At 41.7% G+C, this 11,935-nt stretch overlaps 1 protein-coding gene across 3 annotated transcripts in view; it reads left to right on the forward strand.

The window, feature by feature from the left end:
- Nucleotides 1–10,705, forward strand: part of LOC124802493 — a 91,682-nt gene extending 80,977 nt beyond the window's left edge. For all 3 annotated transcript variants that reach the window (XM_047263309.1, XM_047263308.1, XM_047263307.1), the window contains one exon: nucleotides 7,047–10,705. In XM_047263309.1, coding sequence (XP_047119265.1) covers nucleotides 7,047–7,289 — 243 coding nt within the window. In that variant the 3' untranslated portion in view covers nucleotides 7,290–10,705. The remainder of the gene's footprint in view (nucleotides 1–7,046) is intronic.
- Nucleotides 10,706–11,935: the final 1,230 nt, after the last annotated feature.

The raw sequence follows: 11,935 nt of genomic DNA on the forward strand, positions 1-11,935 counted from the left end.
ACTGTCTTCCTCTGTGCCTGAAGCTACTTCAGGGAAGTTCTCTGTGCAAGCAAACTACAGTGAAATCTGCTTTAAAACAGGAACCTCTTGTGGCCCCAACACCACCACTCCCTATCAGTTCCACATATAAGGATGCAGTGGAGATATTAGCATCCCCTGCAGACCTGGATCTCACTGATGCCTCATCCGCCATAGAAATATTTACAAATACTCAATCGGTGGGAGCAGGTGACCCTGAGGCATAACCTGCCTCCTTGCGCATGTCATGCCTTCCCAGCCTCACGATAATGTCTTCCTCCAATGGCATTACGGCAGTTTTTTCCACCACCTGTCTGAGCTACGGCAACTCTTAAGCTTTACACCTGCTTTCTGCATTGCCCTTCAGGAAACCTGGTTCCTGGAAATGCAGACCCCTGCCCTCCATGGCTATAGGGGATATTACAAGAACCATAGTGACTATAATAGAGTGTCAGGTGGAGTTTGTGTCTGTGTCCTGAACTCAGTATGTAGTGAACCTGTGCCTCTTCAAACACCTCTTGATGCTGTGGCTGTCAGGATAAAGCCAACACGAAATAACTGTTTGCAACGTATATCTTCCTCCAGATGGTGCAGTACCCCTGAACACATTGACTGCGCTGATTGATCAAGTCCCTAAACCTTTCATACTTTTTGGAGATTTTAACGCTCATAACCCCTTGTGGGGTGGCACCGTGCTTACTGGCTGAGGCAGAGATGTCGAAAATTTACTGTCACAACTCAGCCTCTTCATCTTATATACAGGTGCCCCCACACATTTCAGTGTGGCACATGGCACATATTTGGCCATTGATCTCTCGGTTTGCAGTCCTGGCCTCCTCCCATCTATCCACTGGAGAGCACATGATGACCTGTGTGGTAGTGACCCCTTCCCCATCCTCCTGTTTGCCTCGGTGTCTGGCCCCTCGGACGCCTGCCCAGATGAGCTTTAAACAAGGCAAACTGGGAACTCGTCACCTCTGCTGTCACTGTTGAATCTCCCACACATGGTAACATCGATGTGGTGGTTGAGCAGGTAACTGCAACGATCGTTTCTGCAGCAGAAAATGTGGTCCCTCGTTCTTTAGGGTGCCCTCGGTGAAAGACAGTCCCTTGGTGGTCGCCAGAAGTCTCAGAGGCATCTAAGGAGTGTCAGCGAGCTCTACAGCGGCATAAGCGGCACCCTTCCCTGGAGCACCTCATACCCTTTAAATGGCTCCATTCCCACATTCGCCAGCTTGTCAAATGATGGAAACAGGAGTGCTGGGAGAGATATGTCTTGACCATTGGGCACCATACATCACCTTCCCAAGTCTGGGCAAAGATCAAACGAGTTTTAGGGTGATGGTGTCTTTCCATCGCACTGGTGGGAGAGCACCATCATACCAGTGCTCAAACCCTGCTCAAACCCGGCAAAAAACCGCTTGATGTGAATAGTTATTGGCCCATCGTTCTTTGTAAGCTGCTGGAACGTATGGTGTGTTGGTGGTTGGGTTGGGTCCTGGAGCCACGTGGCCTACTGGCTCCTTGCCAGGGCGGTTTCCACCTGGGTCGCTCTACCACTGATAATCTTGTGTCCCTCAAGTTTGCCATCCAAACATCCTTTTCAAGATGCCAGCACCTTGTTGCTGTCTTTTTTAATTTACAAGAAGCTTATGACACCACCTGGCGACATCATATCCTTGCCACATTATATGAGTGGGGTGGGTCTCGGAGGTCTGCCCTTGATTTTTATCCAGAATTTCCTGTCACTTCGTACTTTCCATGTCCAAGTTGGTGCCTGCCATAGTCCCCCCGCCCCCCCCCCCCCCCCCCCCCCCGCCCCTCCAATTCCTGTATTCAGGAGAATGGCATTCCGCAAGGCTCTATATTGAGAGTGTGTCTATTTATAGTGGCCATTAATGGTCTAGCAGCAGCTATATGGCCGTCCGTCTCTCCCTCTCTGTATGCAGACGACTTCTGCATTTCATACTGCTCCACCAGTACTGGTGTTGCTGAGCAGCGCCTACAGGGAGCCATCCACAAGGCATAGTCGTGGGCTGTAGGCCACGGCTTCCAGTTTTCGACCGCAAAGTCGTGTGTTATGCACTTCTGTCGACGTCATACCATTAATCCAGAACCAGAACTTTACCTTACTGACAATCCCCTCGCTGTAGTGGAGAGATATCAATTTTTAGGACTGGTTTACTGGTTTTTGACGCCCGATTGACTTGGCTTCCTCACCTTAATCAGCTTAAGTGGAAGTGCTGGCAACGCCTCAGTGCCCCCCGTTGCCTGAGCAACACCAACTGGGGTGCAGATCGCTCTATGCTGCTGCAGCTCTCTCTATGCTCCTGCAGCTCGACAGAGCCCTTGTTCAATCCTGCCTTGGTTATGGGAGTCTGGTTTATGGTTTGGCGGTGCCCTCAGCATTGCATTTACTTGACCCAGTGCACCACTATGGCGTTCGACTAGCAACAGGAGATAATAGGACAAGTCTGGTGACCAGCATCCTGGTGGAGGCTGGAGTCCCTCCATTGCAGGTCAGGCATGCACAACTGCTCGCCAGTTACATTGCACATGTTTGTAGTCATCCTGCACATCCGAATCACAGTCTCCTTTTCCCACTCACAGCAGTTTGTTGCCTGCATCGGCAACCCAGGTCAGGACTTACAATTGCAGCTCGCGTCCGATCCCTTCTATCTGAATTGGAGTCCTTGCCTTTATCACGTATGCTTGAGCTCCACTCATGTACACTGCCATGTTGTACACCTATGACATGGTTTTGCCTGGACCTTTTACATGGCCCTAAGGACTCACTTAACCCCGCGACTCTCCGCTGACACTTCCTCTTTATTTTCGACATGTACTGAGGCCATGAGGTGGTTTACTCCGACAGCTGATGGTCACGTCGGCTTCGAGTATGTCCATGGAGGGCATATTGAACAGAATTCCTTTCCTGATAGATGCAGTGTTTTCACTGCAGAGCTGGTGGCTATATCTCCTGCTCTTGAGCACGTCCGTTAGTGCCCTGTTGAGTCATTTCTTCTGTGTACTGACTCCTTGAGCAGCCTACAAGCTATTGACCAGTGCTACTCTCGTCATCCTTTGGTAGCGACCATCCAGGAGTCCATCTATGCCATCGAATGGTCCGGTCGTTAAGTGGTGTTTGTGTGGACCCCAGAAAACATCGGAATCCCAGGCAACAAACTTGCTGACAGGCTACATGGAAACCGGAATGAGATTTTCACTCTGCAGTGGAGTGTGCGCTGATATGAAACTTCCTGGCAGATTAAAACTGTGTGCCGGACCGAGACTGGAGCTCGGGACCTTTGCCTTTCGTGGACAAGTGCTCTACCAATTGAGCTACCGAAGCACAAATTACGCCCTGTCCTTACAGTTGTACTTCTGCCATTATCTCATCTCCTCCTGAGGACGGGGCGTGAGTCATGCTTGGGTAGCTCAGTTGGTAGAGCACTTGCCTGCGAAAGGCAGAGGTCCCGAGTTCAAGTCTCAGTCCGACATACAGTTTTAATCTGCCAGGAAGTTTTAAATGGAAACCGCTTATGGAGATTGGGATTCCAATAACTGACCTGCGTTCATTTTTATGCCACTAGGTTTTTGGGTTTGGAAGACGGAATAGCATAGTCTCAGTACGCGCAACAAACTCCTTGCCATTAAAAAGACTACGAATGTGTGGCAGTCTTTCATGCGGACCTCTCACAGGGTCTCTGTGGTTCTCTGCTGGCTCTGCAACGGCCATACTTGGACAACCCACGGCTACTTCCTGCACTGTGAAGACCTGCCTCAGTGTCGCAGTGCCCAATTGACAACGGCCCATATTCTCGTGCACTGTCCCACTGTGACTGCCGTGCGACGAAATCTTCGGTTACCATACTCGATGCCACTAATTTTATCTGACAGTGCCTCATTGGCTGATTTATTTTTGCGTTTTATTCATGAGGGTCAGTTTTATCATTTGATCTAAATTTTAGCATGTGTCCTTTGTCCCTCTGCATCCTCCACCCTAGTGCTTTTAGGGTGGGGGTTTTAATGTGTTGCAGAGCAGACAGAGAACTGGCAATGCCTCATACGACTATCGGGTGAGTGTTGATATGTCATTTGGTCTATAAACCATACAGACCACAATTAGTGCAAGCTCTACTGATTGGTGATAAAAGGAAATGCGTTGAATTCAGCAATGCCCTGCTACAGGACATGGAAGGTGATACATTTTTGCCACAGTTAATTTTCAGTGACGAAGCAATATTTCATGTTAGCAGTAAAGTTAACCAACATGTGTATATGGGGATTCCAGAACCCTCATGTCATTATCAAGCACGAAAGAGACTAATCAAAAGTGAATGTTTTTTGTGCCATTTCTCATGAAAAAGTGTATGGCCCTTCTTTTTTGAGGAAAACACCATGACTGGAATGAGCTGTCTTCAGTGATGCAGAATTTGGCTTTTTCTACAACTTCAGGAGGACTCCAGTGACTTCAGTTTCCACCTCGATAGAGTTTCACAACACTGGTGCAACAGCATATGTCAGTTTCTCAATGGCACTCTACCTCAGTGCTGGATAGGGTGTACGGGACCCTGAGACACTTGGCCTCAAAGAATGTCAGACATGGCCCCACTAGATGTTCTTTATCTTTTGGGGGATGTGTGAAGGAAAGTATGTTCATGTCCCCGTTTACGTTTTGACACAAAACAACTGAAGAACAGAATAACAGACACTTTAACTTCTGTAAAAGCAGATACATTGTGTAAAGTTTATGATGAATTTAGCTATCATCTTTATGCTGTTGTGCTGCTGCTCGTGGACACACAGAGCATTTGGAATAACATAGTTAAAACTTCAACATTTTGTAAGTGTTATGCAATTTATCCTATTTTTGTAGTATGTTTTTATCAATAAAGATGGAGTTTCGAAATCGGGTCATTCTTTTTAGAACACCCTGTATTAATGCTCCCCCATTTGTGTTCCAAGTTATGACATTAGAGCATACGAGGTTGCTTTAATATGAATATCAGGGTTTTAAGGCTTGCATTTATTACATTCAGCTGACAGCTATAATTAATACATCGGATGGAAGAGCAACTCAGTTTTGTTGTGTACCAATACGAGAGAAGGAAAGTTGCTACTCACCATATGCTGAGCTGCGATAGGCACGATAAAAAGATTCACACAATCATAGCTTTCGACCATTAAGGCCTTTGTCAGCAGTACACACACACACACACACACACACACACACACACGCACACGCAAGCGCAACTTGCACACACATCTGCAGTCTCAGAGAGCTGAAACTACAGCAGGTGTGTGTGTGTGTGTGTGTGTGTGTGTGTGTGGTGTGTGTGTGTGTGTGTACTGCTGACAAAGGCCTTAATGGCTGAAAGCTATGATTGTGTGAATCTTTTTATTGTGCCTATCGCAGCTCAGCACCTCCGCTATATGGTGAGTAGCAACTCTCGTATTGTTACATTCAATCCTGGATTTTCCATTGTTTGATTTTTGTTGTGCACATGCTCTTTTTCTTGTGTCATCTGTTAGAAAGTTTCAGTAGCAAAGGTGGTGGCTAGTGAGTCATTCATGTGCAGCCTGAAGAAATCATTTAAGAAGGATAGCTGTGAACTAGCAATTCCAGTGACATCTATGTGGAAACTTTTAAGGAGATGCCTACAGCTATGGCCTTACAGTTAAGTTACTGCAAACTCTAGAGCCTACAGGCCGCAGCTTACCTGCCAACTTAGCAAACGAAATGTTGCTGCATGACGAAGATTTTCTGTATCGTGTCACCTTCAATCATGAATCGACATTTCACGTGAGTGAAAATGGGGACACACATAACGAGTGCATCTGGGGGGTCAGCAAATCCCCATGAGATCATGCAGTTGCATGAAAGTTGGCTAAATTGGACATTTTTCTTTCTTTCTTTTTGGTGAAGCAACAATAACTGGTGTTCATTATCTTGATGTACTAGAAGTATGGCTCTTTCCTCAATTGGAAGAAGCTGAACCACAGAACTATATTTGGCAGCAAGATAGTGCTCCACCTCAGTGGCCTAATTCATTATGCAATTTTTAAATGATGACGTACTTGACCACTGGAGTGCTCACAAGGGACCAGATAACAGAGCTTGTTTCCCGTGGCCTCATGTCAGCCCGATTTGGCGCCGTGCGATTTTTACCTTTGGGGGTTCGTAAAGAATCGTGTGTTTGTGCCTCCACTACCAGCTGATGTATCTGAATTAAGAAACAGAATTGAAGCAGTTGTTGCGACAATTACCCCTACTCCAGACACACTGATCAGGGTTTGGGAAGAACTCACATATTGACTTGATGTGTGCTGTGTGATGAATGGTGCTCACATCAAACACCGCTAAGAAAAACTGTCAGGGTTGCTCTTTCATTCGATGTATAATTTATAGTTGTAAGTTGAATGTAAATAAATGCAAGCCTTAAAACTGTGATATCCATATTGAAACAACCCATTATTTACAACTTTAAATTATTTATTATTCTTTATTTGAATGAAGGGGGATTGGGGGGGGGGGGGGTCCAGTTAATAAAGTTATCAAGAATTCCACCTTCCAAAATTAGATTTGTAGTTCCACTTTTGTTGCTAAGACTTCTAGTTTCTCAGTTTGATGTTAAGCCTCTTTCACATCATTTGCCAGTAGTGCAGGATCATGTGCAAATTGAAGGCAGTGAAATTGTACATTTCTACAAGTTGTGATGTTTGGAATTTGGTAGACTCTCCTTTTCCATTCTCATATGACTTTCCAGAATAACAGTATCACTTTTTTGTAGCTTGGGGGTGGAATATTTTCTAGTGGTTCTTGTTTTCTGGATTTGGGCAAACTAGATTTATTTTTTAGTGTATACAGTTATGTTATTTTTTTAAATATTGTGCCAAGATTTTGTTTAAGAATATCACATATATTAAAAGTATTACTTAAAGCAATAATTTCTTTTTTTTCCATTACTCAAATATACTTTCTTGCATCACCATGTGGTGTCAGTGATTCTTTTCCTCTGCTGCAGGCAAGTAATGGCAGCATCTCACAGCTTTGGGCCGGCCCAGCGAGGGACATTGCATTGGGAACAGAGGGAGCGGCTGCTGTGCGAGCTGCCATGGAGGGCTTCAACCTGCCTCCAACTGCAGTGCCTGCTTGGGCATCCAACGTTCCAGAGGAGCAGTGGACAGACATGCTGCGGCAACGGATTACAACCTTGCAGCAGCACCGACAGCAGCGACAGGCACAGGAAGAGTCACCTTCTGTTTGAGTGTCAGTGTGTAAAAGTGTTTGACTGAGAGACCACAGTGTGCAAGATTCTGAACTCTATATGTGAAGCTTTTAATGGATGCTCATTCTATAGAAATGTTTGCTGTTCTGGACTTTTATTGCTTCCTGTATAGTTGGCTCAGGTGAGGAACTTGAGGGACTGATTTTATTTTAGTTTTACAAATATCGGTTGTTTGCAACAGCTTTGTGAACAGACTGTGCAAATAAGCTGTATACACAGAGTAGTATATAGAACCTTCTCTGACCAATCATTCATTATATGCCATGTTACACAAATAAAATTGGTGAATATATTGTAGTGTTTGGTCCAGATATCTAAAAGAAGAAATCTAAAGAAAAACTGGCAGTTCAGTATTTGTCTGAATGCTAGTGTGAACATAATTATCGTTGAAATTCTCATACTGTACTGAATATTAGAAGTTGTTGGAATTGCCATTTTGCCATGCGTGGGGAAAAGTGGCGGAAAACATTTTTTATCCAGACATAAAGTTGAAAACCATCATGCCTCCTTAAATGTGTTAAATAATACAATAATATTATTCTCTTCTTTCTTCATCTGCGTTAAACAAATAATATCAACATTTTGTTTCATCTGCATTAAACAAATAGCATCAACATTTTGTCATACAGTTGTCATCATATGCAGTTAGGATTATTTATCTCTACTTTGGACAAATTAGGTATCATAATTTATTTATGAGCAGAAATAATTTCCTGCTATATTAGTACAATATTTATTTTGTGTACTGGTGTTTTGATTTCAATGTCATTATTAGAGGTGCTTATAAAACATTTCGTATGAAAAGCGCGTTGCAAAATTCATTAAATAAAAGTGAAAGATAGAGTAATCCTTTGGTGTAATACAATAAGTTCATAGATTAGATTTTTGTGAAAACTACAGTGCCGCTCATTAATTTCATTAAACAATGGCTGTTATCTGATATTTAAAGTATGACCACAAACAAAGCTTTATTCCTCCAAAAATATAATTATATACACGTATCCATGTATAACACAAACAAAAATATTACGCTTTACTTTCATCAAAGTATTCTCCTCTGGATTAAATGACTACCTCTCAAACTTGAGGCATGTAGTCAATAAGTTCTTATAGGTATTTCGAGTCTGTATGATTCCACACATTCTAAATGACATTCCAGAGATGTTCCTTGCTTGTTATATGAAATTTTTGGATATGTCTGTCGACTAACTACACTCCAGACCATTTCAATAGGATTATAATCAGGGCTTTGGGATGGCCACACCATACCTTTCTGTACCTTGTGTTTTTCCTTCGGTGCAATGTACTTCTTATAGAACATCGACCAATGTTCAGGTCGTTATGCTGTTACAATGTGAACCCTTGTCCTATTAAGTGCCACGTGTGTGGTATCATGGGATATTGAAGTAATGTGGTGGTAATGCTTCTGGTCCATACACCTGTCTGGTTTCACAATGTCCCCAACTCTGGCCGAGGCCAGCCAGAGACAGTGGTCATGTGTGTGTGATTTGTGCTTGCATGAATGTGTGTGTGTGTGTGTGTGTGTGTGTGTGTGTGGTTTAATACTAAAGAATGCCTTTTGGTGAAAGCTTACTTGTTAAGTCTTCTTGTTATTTCTGTCTGCGACCTAACACCAACATCTCCACTATATGGTATCAGTATTGTCATTATTCCATCCTAGATTTTCTATTGTTTCTTATTAAAAAAGATGCTTTTTCGAGACATCTATAGTGAGGTTCATCAATTGAGCTACAAATAATAATATACAAGTATAAATACGAAAACCAATAAATGCAGTGTGCTAGCATCACAAACAAACCATCATGGCAGCTGCTCACTCTGCTTGAACTGTTAGCCAGTCACAGCATTAGACCCATGGCATCCCGAAAACATCACTATTCCATCTTGTGAACTCATAAATGCCATAGATTGAATACACACAAAACATTAAGACACTCATGTTTGAATCTGAAAACACAAAAAATAACAACCCTTAAACTACTATTGGCCTCAGAGGTCCATCCATGATTTTTATCATTTCGGAAAATAATTATAAAAATGTACTTCTGGAATTGTCTTCAGTGTTGGTTCACATTTCCTCTCATAAGGACCCCGCAATCTTGTGCGGTTAGAAGCAACTTTTTTATTATGAGATGTCTGTCTGCATAGCATCTGTTACATTTGCTATTGTTGACTGGCATTGATATTCTTTCATTGTTCAACAGTCCTCCTAGTGAGAAACACGTGTATTTTGGTGCATTATTTCATACCTGTTGGCTTTTCTACCAACTGGAAAATTTACAGAGAAGAAGACTATCAGATGAGGAGATAAGGGCATTAGTGGAGCAGTTTCTAACTCTGAAAACCCACCTAGTGAATTTCAGTTTTCCATTGATAATGATGTCAATGGTGATGGTGATGGTGATGATGATGATGTAGCTGAAAATTTAAAATCTAGTCCAATTCTGTTGCATATGTCTTATTGTGTTCTCATAATGGGAATGAAATGTGAGCTACAGCCCCTCAGGCTGGAATTTCTGGTAGACGGAGCAAAAGTGATGTTTTGAAAGAAGACCAAGGACCTACAAGGTGTTCGATTAGGAACTGTGATAATGGAGGGTCTTGTTACATGTTTTTGTTTTTCATACCCTTCACTGAGAAAGTGTGTATGTGGACCAACAAGGTAGGTTGAATCGCGTACAAGAACTGGGTAGTTAGAGATTTGCACAAAATGAAAAAAAATTCTTCAGGTTCTGATGCTGACTAGTCTTTGAAGTCAAGAAATGAGGGTGTCAGTCAGTTTTGGAGATTTGAGAATGGCCGAACCGCTGTTCAATGAAATTGTCGTGTAACCATTTCCGTGCTACTCTGAGGATGTTGCACTTTGACACTGCAGCAGCCCGATTTGAACAGGTCCTGATCTAGAGGTGGACAACCCAAACATTTGCCCAGGGTGCCACAATTTTGGCTGTAAGTGTGAGAAAAATGTTGATATGTTCCATACTCAATCATTTAAAAAAATTACAACTTGCAAATCTAAAAAGTAAGCTGTAGTCATGCGAATAGTTTCTGCCACGTCAGTTATCTACAATTTCATAATTATGATAACTTCTCTCGCTGTGTGGTCTGTTATGTGCGATCGAGTGTGTGTGATTGATTTTCACAGTTTACTGAGATGGCAAAGGGTCTCTGCTCCCTCTGAGATGCCACTTTCACTGTTGTGTGAGCTATTATGTGGCTCACAGTAAAACAAGCAGCAGCTTTTTTTTAATTTAAGTACGTGTATAATACAACTGTTGTTTAGCTTGATGGATACTGGTTTATTGTAAATAGATTGTCAAATTGAAACAATAAAAGCATCTTTAAATAAAATAAATCTGTAATTTATCCAGAAAGACTGTCTATTGAATCAACAGAATATTGTATCAAATCTGATTGTATTGTATAGGTATAATAATTTATATTTTTGTTTTTGAAAACAATTTTCTAAATTATTGATATAAGCCAATTATTAAGTTCAGTGCTTTGATAAAATGTGTTTTATAATAATATATTTCAACAATTGGGCTGAATGAAATCTCAAAATCGAGAATTATAAAATTCTTTTTAATGATTATTTATGATTTGCTGAAATATTTGATGATATAAAACACGTACCTAACGATACTATACTTTCAGACAACGGAAATTTCAGCTAGGGGCATCAACAATGTAGGAAAAGATTGGTTTACTTACCATAAGGAAGACAAATTAAGTCGCTGACCAGCCCAATTAAAAGACACTTACCCTGTACATTCTTTCATTCACAGGACGTGAAAAACATTTTGTGTAGGCAATAAGTATTTGTATGCCAATTCACAGAATATAACTTTTAAGCTATGTTAATTGAGAGTTTGTTGTTTAAAAGATGGAAAAATCTTTATTTTTTGTAGTTTAATTTAATTTATGTCCACACCTTTTTCAGAATGAGTAGTGGTCAAGGAAAGCTGTTTGACTGAGACGCCAACATCAATTATAGTTATAAAAGAAAATATGAAATCTTCAAAGGGTGACAATGGCAAACAAATGTATGAATTTTCTAAATCAGTTGAGACTGATGACAAACTGACTCTACCATCACTAGAAGAATGCACCAATGTGACACCCATAGAAAGCATTCTTACAGGCTTTGAGTTCAGGTCCAGCATTGTGGCCAAGAATTTAGTAAGACAGCGTCCACTAAAACTACTTCACATTTACAAATTTTGTTCCAGTGACACTGGCTGACATTTTAGTGCAGATTATTATACTCAAATTTTAATCAACAAAGAGCAAGTTTTGAGACTGGCTAGTGCACTCTCTTCAGAAAACTGTTTACTGTTCCTGTTGCAACATTTTTAAAGTTGGAAGTACCATGGTGAAACTTAAAGAGCACAAAATTTCCAAAAAACATTCAAGCCCCAAAAATCATTGCCTGAAGTGAACCAAAGGTTGATGTTGCAAAACTATATATATGACCAGTCAAAGAATTGTTAGCACTGAAACAAATTATTGAAATGTGTTTCTAAGAATTGTAGCAATTACTAAAATGCTTGGTAAAAGTGGTCTAGCTTTCCAAACTACAAGCAACAAGTCGTTGGGCAACA

Source organism: Schistocerca piceifrons, chromosome 6, assembly GCF_021461385.2.
Source record: "Schistocerca piceifrons isolate TAMUIC-IGC-003096 chromosome 6, iqSchPice1.1, whole genome shotgun sequence".
Lineage (NCBI taxonomy): Eukaryota > Metazoa > Arthropoda > Insecta > Orthoptera > Acrididae > Schistocerca > Schistocerca piceifrons.